This window comes from Ammospiza caudacuta, chromosome 5 (genome assembly GCF_027887145.1).
Source record: "Ammospiza caudacuta isolate bAmmCau1 chromosome 5, bAmmCau1.pri, whole genome shotgun sequence".
NCBI lineage: Eukaryota > Metazoa > Chordata > Aves > Passeriformes > Passerellidae > Ammospiza > Ammospiza caudacuta.
The window spans coordinates 54,106,284-54,122,388 of NC_080597.1; the positions used below are offsets into that span (position 1 = coordinate 54,106,284).

Consider the following 16,105-nt stretch of genomic DNA (forward strand, 5'->3'; position numbering starts at 1 on the left):
CGGCCATGATTTTTAGCAGCAGCTCTGTCCTTTGGGAAGGCGGCGGCTGGAAGCGCGGCCCGGGCGGCGCTAGGTGGTGCTGTGGGCCTCAGACGCTGCGGCGCGGCCTGCGCTAGGCCCGGCTCCCCTCAGAGCCCGAGCCCTGCAGCTGCGAAGGGCAGCACAGGCAGGGCTTGGACTGAACTCATTCAGGCTCGGGCTAAACTCATTCAGGCTTGGGCTGAACTCCTTCAGGCTTGGACAAAACTCCTTTAGGCGTCCAGGAGCAGCAGCTGGCCTGGGGGCGGCGCTGGGTGCGGTGGAGCCCGCAGGCACCGGGGCTCACTCCAGCTGCTCGCCCTTCGTCCCGCTGGTTTCCCTCTAGCTCTGTCCCCCTCTGCAGGCCTTCTGGCCTTCATTACACATTTCCTTTGCAAATATTGGCGGTTTTTTCCCTGCCCTGTCCCTCATACTGTACTTTTATGCTTGTCTATCTTTAGCACTTACCTGGGTCTCTTTCCTTTCTTTCTGTGAGGGACACCTTGTGCTGCCTGATTTTCTCCACAAAGCAGTGCCTCTTCCTCACAGAGTATTCTGCATACCCTTGGGTCTCAGTTTTGCCATGTCACTGTTTCTTTGCCACTAAGCTGTGCTTTATTCATAACAATGGAAAACCAACTGTATACTGAAGTATCATCACTTTCGAATCCCATCTCCACTCCCCTTATACCCTCAAACTGTTCACCTCACACTGTTTGTCCCTTTTCTGACACAGTCAGCTCTCCATTTGTACAAGTCCTTACAGAGTATATGGCCAAGGCTGGCTGGGAGGCCAGGGCTGCTGAAGTGTGGCCAAGTCTAAGGAGGCGTGCCAAGGGTCGCTCTTGTTCAGGATGTTACTCAGAGTTACAGCAGACACAGAGTGGGGGAGTTTATAATCTAAATAAACAAGATGATCAGCAGAAAAGAACGGCTGTCATTAGAAGTGGTGCATGCTTCAGAGCTTGCGAAACTGTTAATGTTTTGTGTCATTGTCAGAGTTAGAAGGTGGTAGGTAAGCTGAATTCAGCAGACGAGGATATATTTCAGGAAAGAAAACAATAAATACAGCAGGAGCATGTAGCAGATGGGACACATAGAAGTTGCTGATACAAACACTCAGAAGGAGGACTTTGAAGGAAAAAGGAAATCAGTTGACTGATGGGCTACAACACTCACTGAAACAGCTTCTGCCATCAGCGCCCAGCTCCCACCATCACACTGCCAGTCCCAAAGAGCCCGGGCAAGATGCTGCCCTCTCAGGGCAACTGAGAGGAGAGTGTGCTATTTCGTTCAGTCCCAAACCACTGCTTCAGCTCCTCTGGAGTTCAGGCTGGAAAAGGAGGTAAGTTAGTACCAGCCTCCATGAGAAGGATGACACAGCCTCTCCTTCCCAACACAGGTTGAGCAGAGCACGTTACCTTCTAGAGTAAGTGTTCTTGTACCTGTTGTCAGAGGGTGACAGCTCCCAGGGATGTTTGCCTGAAACTAATCTGGGAAGTTGCACATGCTGTTTGTGATGGAAAATGGAACACAAGAGAGAAGGGAGAAAATAAAAAAGAAGCAAATGAGGCCATAAACAGTGGAAGAAAAAACAATGACCTTCATAAACACAGGCTGAGCAGTACTTAAGGGAATTTTTCTTCTCATGTGCTTGGCTTTGCATGTATTTGACAAAACACATATAAAAAATATTCTTACCAGAGCACTTTTTCATTAAAACCACCTATACAGAAGTGTGGGTGAGTACAACATACAGCCAGAGAGAAGAGCATGCTGACTTTAATACTAGGCGTGAGATCTCATTTTGCAGCCTGCTAACAAAAAAAGTTGAAAAGAGATTCTGTAGCTGTCCTTAAGCACAATGTAGAAGGGTGTCCACACTGCTATTACAGCACTAAGAAGCTCTTGGGAGAGCAAAGGCTAAGCAAGGATAGCCTAAACAAACTTGAACTATGCACACTTATCCATTTTCATAAATCTTATATACAAAATAACTGCACAAAGTATCTTGATAATTGTCATTAGTGGGAACTGCTCAGTATCCTCACTGGAGTCAAACAAGCCTGCTATTCCAACAAACAACTTTGTTTTCACAGTTGCTTAACTAGTGTCTTACCAGCTGTGCTTTATTCATTAAATATCCATTTCCAAAGTCTTTCTAAAAATCCACCTCCTCCAGTTCTGCAGGACTCAAATCTCTCAGGCTGTTATTTCAGAGCTGCTAAACACCCGATAGCATTTACACTTTTTGAATTCTATCTACCCTGTTTAAGCAACATGCTTAAGTAAATTTTTAGCAACTTTAGGCCTTTTAAAGCATTTTCTGGTATTAACTGTTGTTAATTGCTGGAGGTAATTTCAGAACTACAAAATTTGTTTGATTTTATTTACCTAAAAAATGTTCTGGTGATTATTTTTTTCCTCATTTTTCCATTATAGATTTGGTATTTTTGGTTTATAATTACTTGGTTATGATTTAACATTTGGAAAAAAATCCACACAACTTTAGAACTGATGTACAATTGTTCATTAATGGACCATTAGTTGCTGTCCAAAAACATCTTGCAAATTAAGCAATACAGTAATTAGTTTCCTTTACAAACCCCTGTGTTTTCTAAAACCAATTTCCTGTTCCTAGGATAAACAATATTTATACTAAGTTCATTACCCAGGGCTCACTTCAACCTCAAAATACACCCCTTGTAAAATGCAGCCAGAGGTTTCTGAGTGATACTACAGCCCAGTACTACCATATCTTGTGCTCCCTTAAAGTCACTTCTTCAAGTTTCTTGAAGAATAGCTCACTTAGTAATTCTCATGTGTCTTACCTATGGTTTGAGCAACATAAACATCACTTTAGCCAGTTATGACCAAGAAAGTGATCCTTCATCCTTTCTTCAAGCATCTTGCACCACCAGAGGCTGTTTTGCTTCTCCAGTTCTACTGGAAAGCTGGAGGGTTTTGGATGTATATTGTAAATCACTTGAGCTGTATTACAGGAAGAGATGTGCCTCAGGCCTTCTGGTTGCTGATGAATGTTGCTGCCTTTGTTGCATGATGGAGAAGGTTTCTTCATGGTTTAATTTTGGAGTTCATACTCAGCAACCCAATAAAAAAAGGCAAATATTGTCTGACAGACTCAGACATTCACTTACGGAAGATAGTCCATGTTCTTGTCAAGAAATAAGAACCACTGGGGAGATGCTGAAAGCTTTTATTTTCAGGACTGGCTTGAAGAGATGAGCTGGCATGTTTAGTACTTACCAGAGCAGATGGATGAGAAGCATCTTTCATGTTTCTTTGGTTGAAGACATTGAGATGGGTATAAAGAATGTAGTGTAGTCAGATGAGGGCTAAATTTTAAGTCTTTCACTGCCCCAGTGGCCTGTCAAATGGATTCACCAGTAGAAGCTTCCCTATACCTTCTGAGATACTCCTCCATGGAGATGGGGCCTCTCTCTTCACTCACCTCTTTCAAAGTTATGGGGTAATAGCTGGGAGCAGATGCAGCATGGATGGGTGTGGCTCACCACAGCACACTCCAATCCTCTCTGCTCGAGACACAGGAAGCAAGGAAGAGAAAGGATTTTGCCCATTACAAACCTGAAGTGAGAGTAGCTGGTATGAGGATAAGTGTAGCATCACAGGAAGAACCTGAAGACACGAGTGAAACCCTGAGCTCATGAACAGAGGCTGGCCTTGCTTCAGCACGACCTCTTTGAGGGCAGGAACTGCTGTGGCCTAACAAGAGAGATTAGCACTTAGTGCAGAAGAGAACCACCAATTAGGAGATCTGCAAGATACTGTGAGATTAAAGCTGCATGGAGATCACACACTGTTGAACTGACAGACAAACAAAATGACAGCAGACAGAAGTCAAAAAGGGGAAGGACACAGATGGAGAGTTTAGGACAGCAGGCTGAAAAGGAAGGATAATGAGGGCATTGAAAAGCAATGCTAAATTTAGCAAGAGACCTAACTTTCATACCACGACCAAAGTTACTCTGTCCTCCACAGATTTTCACGCACAGTACAGTACTGATTAGTTTTTACTCTCACAGACAATATGCAGTTTTAAAATATACCTCAGAGCATACTTTAGGACACTGCCTGGTATCTTCCCACACAGAAGCACACTGTTAACACTTGATCTAAATGAGGTGTGACATTTCCAAGGTGTATTTTAAACACAGAACAAACCTGGCTTAGAAGCATGTCAGGATTTTTCTTTTCTTATAGCTCTTTAAAAAAATTGTTATTGCAAATTCTGATGTTGAAATTTATATGATCCTGACAAATAGTGTCTTCCACTCATATTTCCTCCTTGGCCAGGAAATCCATACTTGAGCTTCTCACACAAGCTACCACACTTCAGCTCACTGCTTCAGCACATCAGGGATCCTACTTGCTGCGACTCACTGCTCCAACCTGCAGTGCTTGGCAGCTGACTCATTCTGCTAAGAACCACCAGCAAAAGCAGCATACATTTTTCAGCACAAAAATGAATAAAAAATATATAAAGTAAAAATCAGTCTCTAGAGAAATGCTCTGTATTTGGTTACACATTCCTATCACACAGCAAATTGAAGTCTTAGTGAAACAGCAATTGCCTAAAACCAAGGTGCTTTCTAAATATATTGTGCAGGAAATTATTTCAGAAATAAGCTTCTAATATCAATATCTATAGAGCCAACACACACACACAAACTCAGAGAAAGCAAGCCAATATGCCATACAAAGATTTTATTGACATGAGTCTGGGATAACTGTTTTATATACAAAAGCAAAGTGTTAGGAAACAGTTAATCCTTTCCTCCTCCAGGCTTATTTTGAGAAAAATGCTCTTTTGGATATTAGAGGCATATTACTGTCCAAATTCTCCAAACCATCTCCCACTAACCCAGCAGAAGGCATCAAAATCTGATCTCCAGAAAAATCTGCACTTTCCCCTGCCTAACAGGTGAGCTATCTCGACAGCGCACATTTCCACACTCCTACAATTCACAAGGATGTAACTGCAACTATTGTAGAAAGAGGCTGGGGAAATATGCCCTGCATAGCAACTGTCCCTCATGGGAACATGATCTACCTCAGTGGCGGAGAGAAAAATGACAAAGAGTTAATTTTAACTGCAACTCAAGTATCATTTTATAGCAATTACATCTTAAATCCACAACAGAAATTGATAATTACATAGTAACTCATAGCTACTACATTATCTTGGATAATACTGTAGTTAAGCTTTTGCTCAAATTCCTTTTCAGTAAAATCTGTTTCTGTAAAACACTTTTATGTCTTGGATGCTTTTAAAACACTAATGAAGCATATAAAAGTTTTTACAGTATACAAGAAAAACTAAGTTAATAAATGATCACATTTTCTTCAATTCTATCAAAGAGTAAGAGTCTGAGAAAAATAACTTCTGTTGCATTTTAATTTCTCAATCTCTTTCCTTTTTTAAGAGATGAAATTTATAAAGGAATTTCAGTACATTTTAGATGAAGAGAAGCTTGAGATAAACAAAATCACAATTCAGCAGGCAGATGATGATGACAAAATCAAAGTATTTAATATGGCTTGTAGCTGAAAGTAATCGATCTGCAATTCCAAACATTTCAGTTATTGCCACATTCACTAATTTTTCATTAAGTGAAGATAAAACGTCTTTAAAATGCATGAACAATAGCTTTAAGCCATTGTTGTATATATTGTGCAACTCATCTGAATGCAGGTTAACATGTGAACTTAATAGAATATATTTATGTACAGTATATACACAAACAGAATCCTGTGGCAGGTACCCCTGAATATTATCATTTAAATAAGTAATTTTCATATTAAAAGAAGAAAAAAACCCAACCATCTATGGAGGAGGCAAAATGCCCATTTCTGAACTTTAAATCAATATAATTTCCAGCTGATGTACATAGAAATAAAACTGTGGTCCTGTACAAACTTTACATTACAGGGTAATAGTCTGTTTTTAAAAAATATTTACATATTTAAGTACTTGGTTCTTTGCAATAGAGATTGTATGAACACAAAAAATTGTAAGATAGGCAGGTTTATTTATTGGATTTTTCTATTTGTTCTTTTTTGTGCAAATTCCAAATTTCTCCTTTTGTGTTATTATCTGCCTCTATTTGCCTTGTATTACTGCTGCTGCTTTTTTTTAGTATTCTGAGAAGGCTGGGTGACTTTGCTTCTAGGAACAGGAAGAAAAGATTTAACTCTTGAAACACCCAACTCTGTCTTTGATTTACTGTTGCTGCTTTCTACAGTTCGACTGCTGCTGAGAGGACGCATTCCATCCTAGAAATAAAGGAAAAAAAAACATTTTGTGTATAAATAAGCATCACTGTTTGACATGGTTGGGTTGTGTTTCCTTCATTTTGGCCAAAATCTTCCCAGAAAAATATTATTTTTAATTCTGTATGAAAGCTTTTGACCAAGTTTTATACAAACCTCCCAAGTAGCTAAACTTGTCTATTGGAAGTCAATATAGTAATGCCTTCTGTTGTTAGCAGGAATTTTTAAAGAAAAAAATCACTAGGAGAAATGTACAGTAGGAACTGGTACACTGACTTATTGGTACTAACTTAGCAGATTATCCAGGCATCACTGCTGTGTGAAGCTCTGATTTGGGATGCCTGAATGTGTTTAGAGAAATATTCAAAAGGAGTGCACCTACTTGTGGATCTGCAGGGTTAAAATTATTTCTTTTACTGGAGACTGTTCTATGGATTTGAAGTAAAATTACAGGCAGTAGTCTAACTTTCTGAATATTTGGATATAAAGAAATATGATTGCAAGACTGTTAACTCATCTGACCCTGGGAGTGGCTCAGCTGGTCAGAGCATGGTGCTGATTACAGCAAGGTTGTGGGTTCAGCCCTCGCATGGGTCAATCACTCAAGACATGGACTCGAAAATCCTTGTGGTACCTTCATATTCAGAATGTTTGGTGATCTGTGAAAGTCAGCTCTCTTAATGCTAAGGTGTGCTAGTTAATCTAGTTTCAGGAATTTCACTGTATCAGCAGAAAATGGTCTCTCTAGAAAACAATTTACTGCAATCAGATAAAACATCAGGATTGGCCTCCAAAAGACCCATATCAAAGGAACACAGAAGGCCTGTAAGGGAACACAGATCACAGATTAAGCCCTGGCTAAGATTAATTGAGCTCAGAAGCTCTCTTGATGTTCACAAGTACAAAGAGCAAAAAAGAAAAGGGAACAAAATGTAGCAACAGAGAAAACATAATTTTCCAAAGAATGAAAATTAAGCAGGACATAATTTCATCTTTGTACTTAGTAGGGATGGCAGTGCCCATAAACAATAATAAAAATCTCTGAAAAGAAGATGATAATAGACTTACTATATCTTCCAATAATATTCATCTTATCTTCCCACTCTGAAATCACTGAAGTTTATTTACATATATAACATAGCAAGATGACTGTATATTTCAGCAAATAGTTAGGTCAAAAAAAGGAACTGAATACCTCTAAAAAAAAGCTATTCACAAAATTTGGTAATATCATGTCTTTTCAATATTTTTGCCCCTGAGAGCTCTGACATCAAAGCAACCAGATCTGATGAATTTTAAAAGAATTTTGAAAGTGATACTTTTGCAAACTTACTGAATGACATTAATAGAGAGGGAACAACAAACCCAGATTTTTTTTCTCTTCATATCTGATGGAAATAACTTGTAATGTCAATGTGATGTCAAAAATACTTGGCCTGGGGAGATGGCTTTATGTAGAAAGCCAAAACTGAAAGCAAGTACATCCATTGTTTTAATAAATCTTTAGCTTTTATTAAGACACATGAAAGAAACTTGGCATGGTAGTCTAGCAAGTTTCCTAAGAATAATGACAGTTTTTTCTTGTAATAAACAGGGCACTAATTCTTAGGATCCAGTCAGAAATTCAGATTTGGAAAAACTCAAGCCACCTTTCCTATCCTACTGTAAAACTCATTTCACCTACCTTTTGTGCTCTTGTTTTATTTGGGTTAGTACCACTTGCTGAAAAGACAGGAATGTTCTGGGACTTACTGAACATCAGTAACTCAACCTTAGAATCTGCAATCTAAAGAAAGATAAGAAAACAGTGATTTTTTTAGTAATTCACAGTGATTATGTTTAAATTTGCTGATTTTTGGAGGCTTGATTTTATTTTCATGGTTTCTGTACAATGCAATGCATAAATATCCAAAGAACAATTAAAATATCTCTTCTTTACTCTTGAGTGCATTTTTAGAAGATGGGAGATGGAGATTTCATATCAACTACAGAGGAAGATTAAGCATGCATTTCCAAATTAGCATTTCTCAGTGGAGCTTAAGGGCAGTATCCCATCAAATTTTAACCAGCCCCCAGGAACATCAGAGAAATGAATGATTCTTTTCTCTTTCTCCTGCCATGTTTCTTCCCTACTATTTTTCCTTCCATTTTTTTCTATTTTTCCTGACCAGAAAATAAAAGAGCCTGCTCAAAATGCTGTCCTCACTGAAAACTAGGTATTTTATCCTGGGGCAAGCTGATCCAATTCAATTCTGCAAACATATTCAATCCCAATCCAGTGAGGGCAACAGGAATATATTCGAGTGAAAGGGCAAATTAAAGAGCAGAAATACTTATTCTGTTGGCATCCTGAAACTACATCACACAAAGAAAGCATGCAACAGCACCCTTATTTCTGCAAGGCTCTACTAGGCATCTGGGGAATTAACAACAGAAATTCCAGCCAAGGATGGTTCCACCCATGGTGAGGAAACTGTACAAAAGACTTGACATCTATCTCCTTCCTTATCTAACCCGTATTTCCTTGAATTGTCATCAACAAGCAATTATACTTTGCATGTTATTAAACACAATTTTAAGTTGGTTGCCATTTCTTTAAGCACATCCCATTCTTTTAAGGATAGCTACAGTAAATCCGTGCTAACTGACTAGTGATTAGCTTGGTGCATGTGACTCATGCATGTACTGTAAATACTTTAGGAAAAACAACCCAAAACAAAACACTATAATAAAGGGTTCCAATAAACAGGTTGAAAAATCTTCCCAAACACAATATTTCTTTTCTTTAATAAAAACTTGGTTGTCTTCTAAGAATAAACAGAATACTTAAAAAAGCAAAACTAATGGAAGCGCTGTTCAGGGAAATCCTAGAGGATGTCATGCACAGCCTAACTGGACAATAGCCTAAGACTGACTCTATCCATGTTTCAAAAGATATGGAACAGCTGCTCCAGTGTGAACACAGCCTGCTGTCACAGCCACCCACATCAGCTGTGCTAGGAAGAAAGATGAAAAATAATAAATAGCTTGAGCCACAGGGAAAGCTGCATGGTATCGGTATAAAAGAAAAAATGAGAGAGATCCACAGCTCCACACTCAGCCTCAACATATCCCCCATAAACATCTAAAACATAGAATTCAGCCCAAAACTATGAGCCCTGCAAATATCCTTCACCCTCTTTTCCCACTGTTAAAGAACTAGGCCAATCCACCCTCTCTTGCTTGGGGCAGTAAACTGTATTTTGCCTATGGAGCAGAGGAGCTTTGAGCCAGTGCTGTGAAGGCTGATGGATTGTATCAAACCAAATGTTTAATGCATATTAGGGAAAACTTTCTATGTCTTTAAGACTACAGAACAGTTTCCCAATGGGAGCAATGAGACCATCAAAGATAACAAGGGAACAGTAATGCAGGGATGGCTGTTCTCAGGGAAGTGGTCACTGACAGTTCAAGAAGCTTTTGGACAATGCTCTTGGGCACATGGTATAACTCTCAGTGTGATCCTGTGAAGAGGCAGGTGTTGGATTCAATGATCCTAGTGTGTCCCTTCCAACTCAGGCTATTCTATGATTTTATAGAAATTTCATCCTTCACTGCAAAAATCTTTACAAGAAAAACTGGTGAAGGTGTAATTTAAAATAGTGTATGTTAAACCAGAACAATTACCCTCAAATGAATAATATATTAGTTGACTTTGGCTTATTCCCAAATAATTTAATAATTTTCTTCAGTTTAAGCAGGGCTTGTAAATCAAAAATTTATTTTAAACACATAAAAACCAACTGAATATGGTAATGGAGTAAATTATTTAAAAGCCTTGTGTTTACCTTGCTTATATCAGGCTCAGATTTGCTGGAACACATACTTTGAAGTTCCTGCACAAGATCTACTTCATCATCAGAACCAACAGACAGCCTTTGCTCCAGATTTAATGTTCTCAAATGATCCTTCTCTGAAGATCTGGTTAAAAAACCCAAACAAACAATCAGAGAGAACATTTAAATTAAGCTATTATACAGAATTTAAAAATAAATATTACAGACACCTCAAAAATAGTAGTTTTTTCCCAAATGACCTTTACTACTGCAAACAAAACCAAAATAACATCTGATGAACTGACAGCAGTAGTTGTCAATAATTATCTCATAATAGATCTTTCTATACATATTCTCTCTATTCTGAAACTCTAACAAGGGATTCCTCTTTCTAGTATTTTCAGACTCCTCTCTTTTTAAGATGCAGCAATTTCATTCCACTCTGCTTTTTGGAAATAATTCCAAACATTTAGAAAAACCTCTGGTGTACTGGAAGCATAAATATTCTATTTTCTCTGTGCCTGTGACTAAGGTAGAACTGAGGTTTCAGATTGAAGTCTCAAATGCAGTTCCCTCTAGCTAATTCATACACTTTCTCAAGGAAACTCTGTATCAGTGGGACTAAAGTGCATGTACTATTCCATCTTGAATTGCCATTCAGCAAGCTGAAATAGCCAGAGGAGATTTTAAAACATAATGCCAGCTGATAAAAGCATACAGTCAACTTTTCAAGGCAAAGTAAGTGTTACATAAGAGTCTTAAGTCATAGACTATTTTGTTACATAAAAAGACAGGTAGTGCTGCAAGGCTTCAAATAAAGAAATGGATTCTAAAATTATATCAAAGTATATAAATTTTATTTCCTCTCAGAAATGAAAAGTTAAGAGTATTTCCTTTCTTCAGATATGGAACTGAAACATTACCAAAAAACTACTGATCTATTACTTATGGTGCGCTGCTTTACAACAGAATGCTATCATCTTTATTTTTTGCCAAGTGTCACAAATACCAGAAATTAAAACTTACTTTGTGGTGGGAGAAGCTCTTTTCTTACAGTTTGGTTGTAACACAGTCTTAGATTTGATACCTGCACAAAAGAGAGATTGACTTGTTAGTGTGTTACCATGTGTGTTAATTTCTTTATTCTAAAATCTAAGACAAACAGGGAAAATGTGTTCCCATTTACTAACTAATTACATCAACAGGGTCTGTCAAAGATCAGAATACATCCCTTGAAAATGTTTAGGGTAGCATAAGGAACTGCTGAAATGGCAAATAGGGGATCAGTTGTCAAGCTTTTGTGAAAGAGAGGACATGAGGTTTCTGTGTTAGGCTTTTGAACAACCCTTACTGGTTCTTCCCAAGAGAAATTTCTTCGTAACTTAAAATTAAATAATTTACCTTTACTGGAAACAGCAACAGCATTTGATTCTGATAGTCCAAAATCGAAGAATACTAAACTTAATTGACTGCTCCATTTATAACTCATATTCACAGATATTAACAGGATTCCAAGAACATTCTCAGGTACAAAATACAACAACATGTTCATTATTTCTCTAATCCTCTCAGTAGGATTAGATAAATTCCCAATTCAAACAGAGAACTGGCAATCAGGACATTAGTTTCAGTCAGAAAAAGCAGACTTCTTTCTGAACAAGAAATGAATTGCTCATTTTAATGCTGCAAAGTAGCAAGCATCAAGTATTTTGGTTCTTTGTATATGAGGTAATTTAGGCTACAATCTTACTGTTCCTAAAATGTATGTGTGTGTGTGTATGTCTGTATAAGCCTTCTCTCTCTTCCTAAATCTTCCCTCTTAAGTAGTTACCTTTATTTTCAGAAAGCAAGTACTTTGGTTTTATTCCCCTTGAAGTTTTTCTGTTTCATATTGTATTTAGTTACAATAATACCAAGTTTTCCCTCTAGAAATATGTCTCCTTTGGAAGAATAATGTTGCTTCTGAATATATCGATATATCATTATATAGTATCTATCATTATTTCTAATAATGTGTGTCTCTAATAATCCATACATTATCTGTGTAATAAAACTGCTTATGATATGACTTATGATCTTGAGGTGAACAGAATTTTCAAAAGCATCAGCACTAATATACCTTCCACATTTATAAAGATGCACAGACTCAGTTATATAAAGCCCTCTTTATCAAACAACATACTGAAGATGATTGAAAACCTTACAGTATCTGTGACTACACACAATTATTTACATTTATTTTTTGCAATTGAAGTGAAAATCAATTCAAAATCTTCAATTTACACCTGAAGATCTTTCTTTCACTGCAGGGCTTCTAGATTATTCTACTCAATTTTTCTAGAAAGACTGAAAAAGGGATGCATCATCTGGGGAGCAATGTATTCATTTATTTCTAGCTGCATTCACTCAGTAGTATTAATCGTGTTGAAGTTATAAAGGAAGTGTAAGGAAACTCAAAGAAGTATGTATGCTGTAAATTTGGAGCAAATCTAAGGAATACCAACAAAGTAATGAAGCTTTCTCTCATCTGGTATTGGAGAAGAAACTGATTCAGTGTAATTCTATACACTGGATATACTCAGAGGTGGAACCACTGCTTATAATTGCACCATGTGAGCCAATGCCTGCCTCGTTATCGGACAGCAGAAAGGGCATTAGAACAACCAAACTTACTTAGGACACCTCACAGTCACAAAGAAGTAATTCTGGGGGGAAAAAAATAAACAGTGTCTTACTGGTGAACATAAATATAAGTGTCATTTAATTGAAAAATTTTAATTCATGTAGGAGAAACATTTGATTTGCATCTACACACAACTTTCAGAACTGAAAATGAAAAGCTTTATTTACCTTCAGTATTTGTCTCCTGCTTATTCCATGACTGGGAGGACAAATGGCCTGACTTTTTGCGAGGACTTGTGCTCACTTTTCTCCAAGAAGCATTCTCACCTTTTTTCTTACTGCAATTTTTGTAGCTTGAAGCCACAGATAAAGGAAAATTTCCTCCCTTAAAATCTGCTATATAATTATCTAGCTCTGAAACAAAAGTAAAACAGTGTTAAGAAGAACTGACTGTTGCAAATGGTTCTTCCTGGAATACATTATACAACTACTTAGTTTAATGACAGTAAATACTTTTAACCCCACCACCTCCCTTCAGAACCACAGCTATGTTTTGTGCAAATTTTAAAATTGGAAGGAAGCAGTAAAAAGCCCCAGTTAAGCAATGCACAACTACTTGGCTTTCAGACAGTTCACTCTTACCTGGTCTGGGTAGAGGACAGCCATGCAAAACAGCTTTATTTAGCAAGATACTGAGAGCAGCTTTAACAACAGCCTGTTGCCCTTGGCTAGGACTTTTTTTGCCTATTGCTTGTCCTGGTACAGATGGTCTTTTCACAGATGCTCTGGAGAGTATTGCTTCTTGTACTCTGGGAGCTATCACAGCATTCCATAGCTTGGACATCCACCTGTGGTACAAAAACCAATCCTTTAATTTCAAAAGCAATTATCAAAACCTGTGATTTTATACTTTGGTAACATATCAGATTTTGCATTTTAAAGAAGCATCCCATTTCAGAGAGGGGCTGATTTTATTTAAGGAAGAGTTTACTTATTGTTTTAGATTAAAATATTTGATCTAAATTTCTTTAGCTCGCCTTGACAAACTTACCACAGACTTAATGCTTTTCCTCATTCAGATAATATAAAACATCCTTTTCATTTAAAGGCTAAAAATATGTCCCAGAAAGATGCATGTTCATATATATACAAATTTTTTTTTAAAGTGCATGGAGAAATTTCCATGCTTGCAGGTGTTAATTCCTAGCCTATGTGCTGCCAGCATGGAAAAAAAGGAGGTATTCACTTATGGTGGTACCCCTTCCAGTGTTCTTCCATTTCCAAACTTGCCCAGTTTACAAGACATTTCTATTCAAACAGCTGCCTTGCTTTTACTCCTCTTTTGTTTATTTGATCTATGGTGAACTGTGTTTCCAGGATGCTGTGGATATTCCAGATTGTCTGGTTTAGAGACTGGGTCTGATTTTTTAATTCAAAATTTGATTAAAGGGTCTTCTGGGACTTTTGCTTTTCTAAGAGAGAAGCATTATGCTGTATTAACAAAGAAGTGAAAAATTTTTGTTAGGGAAAAATAAATGCTATTTCTCATAACTTAGGAGTTCTCTGGGGATAAAGGCTAGAAATTTCAGACTTAGGGCTCAGCTCACATCTACAACCAACACTGAGACAATCTTTTTAGATCAACTCCAACTCTTTATGTTTATTCTTATATCTTGTTACTGGAGGAAGATGCTAAGATTGAGTCAGATGGTTTATATTAAAGGTCTGTAAGAAATTATAGACTATCATGCTGTGTTCAGCTTTGCAGAAATCCATTCAGAAAACACAAAGGCTAAAATGTCTGTTTGACTTAAATGGATGATTTTGCTGGATATATTGATACACTGAAGTCATCCCATCACATAAAATATTATGATGACTTTTTGTTTTGTTTGGGGTTTTATTTTCCAATTTTTTTTAAGTTAGAATGCATGAGCGATTTGAAAGACATATTTATGACAGTTGTGAAGCATAAGATTGAGCTTTTATGATATATAAATGCTCAAAGTGCTTTTATAAGCTTGATAAAGTTACATTACTTAAAAAATAATTAGTACATTTGTTAAAATATGATGTAAAATGTGGATTGCAGATAGTCCTTGAAGGACCTTGAAGCTTCCTTAGCATAATGTTGTAGATATTATTCCATATAGTTACAGTCTGTTTCTGCTACCTAAGCTACCAAAATAAACAATTGCTTGTAATTTAGTCATAAAGAACTCTCTCTTTTCAATTTCTGCCTATGTAAGCTTTCAACATTTTACAATACTGCCAGTATAAATGGTCAGGAATGAACACTGCAAAGATAAAACTAATTGAGGCCATTCTAATCTAATTAACAATGGATGGGCATGCTCTCTAAATAAAATTCCAACCTTGTATTTAAATTCAATTTTAATTTTTGCTCATCTTGATCAAGTCCCCCATTCTTTGATATAGCTGACACTTAGGAAAGGTATAACACACCCCTGGCCCCTCAAAAAGGGCTGCAAAGTGAAAGTCATTCCTGTTGGAACATCATCTTCACTTCCCTAAACCCAAACCAAGAAAAATTGTAGTTAAAGTTTTCTTCATTTATTCACTCTTCTCACCAAAGTAGGTGAAGCTACATGACACACACAGCAGGGAACAATTTCCTGTCACACGCTCTCTCTGCCTGCCCTGCTGCTGCTCCTTCCTCCTGTCTCATGCTAACACTGAGCCCAGAGGGAACCCAATTTGTAGAAAGCTGTCTGCTGTCCTAATGAATTGGACTGACTCAGAGAAGCTTTACTAAATGCAAAAAGCAGCAGAATAGCAGAGTGGAGAGGAGGGGCAAGAGGAAAGGAGTGGTTAATTAGACTGAAATAACAGCAATCAATCAGTGAGCTGCTAATTGAAAGCTGTTTATTACATGACCACACTGTTAGCCATCATGCTGCTAAACTAAAAGTGTCCAGTAAGAGCTCACTGGAGCTGTGCTTTTTAATAGTTTATTAGTGGACAAAAACTACATTAAAATGAGAAGTCAGATGGCATATGAATACAATAAAGGGCATTTTAGGGTTGTACTCAAAATAAAGCATTGTGAAACCCAGTCACAGTTATGTTAAGAAGAAATCCAGACTCAGACATGTATAACTAACATATCTAAAGAATAGTTTTTCTGTCCTCTATTAATGCCACTGCAAGAAATAAATTATTAAAATATCTCAGAGGACATGACTGACAAGGAAGATGGGAAATAGATGCATGGTATGCTGTATTCTTTTTTTATTTCCCAGCACCCATACAATTCCAAGCCAATCTTATGTCCACATTTAGACTTTGATAATTACTCTGAAGATTAGTATCTAACC

The 16,105-nt window shown here is 37.4% G+C and overlaps 1 protein-coding gene across 2 annotated transcripts in view; it reads right to left on the reverse strand.

The window, feature by feature from the left end:
• Positions 1-4,762: 4,762 nt before the first annotated feature.
• The window catches only part of CTTNBP2 (cortactin binding protein 2), a 77,895-nt gene continuing 66,552 nt past the window's right edge, over positions 4,763-16,105 (reverse strand). For both annotated transcript variants that reach the window (XM_058804953.1, XM_058804954.1), the window contains 6 exons: positions 13,410-13,615; positions 12,996-13,181; positions 11,172-11,232; positions 10,158-10,290; positions 8,015-8,116; positions 4,763-6,333 (listed from right to left, as the gene is read on the reverse strand). In XM_058804953.1, the coding sequence (XP_058660936.1) occupies positions 6,175-6,333; positions 8,015-8,116; positions 10,158-10,290; positions 11,172-11,232; positions 12,996-13,181; positions 13,410-13,615 (847 nt within the window). In that variant the 3' untranslated portion in view covers positions 4,763-6,174. The remainder of the gene's footprint in view (positions 6,334-8,014; positions 8,117-10,157; positions 10,291-11,171; positions 11,233-12,995; positions 13,182-13,409; positions 13,616-16,105) is intronic.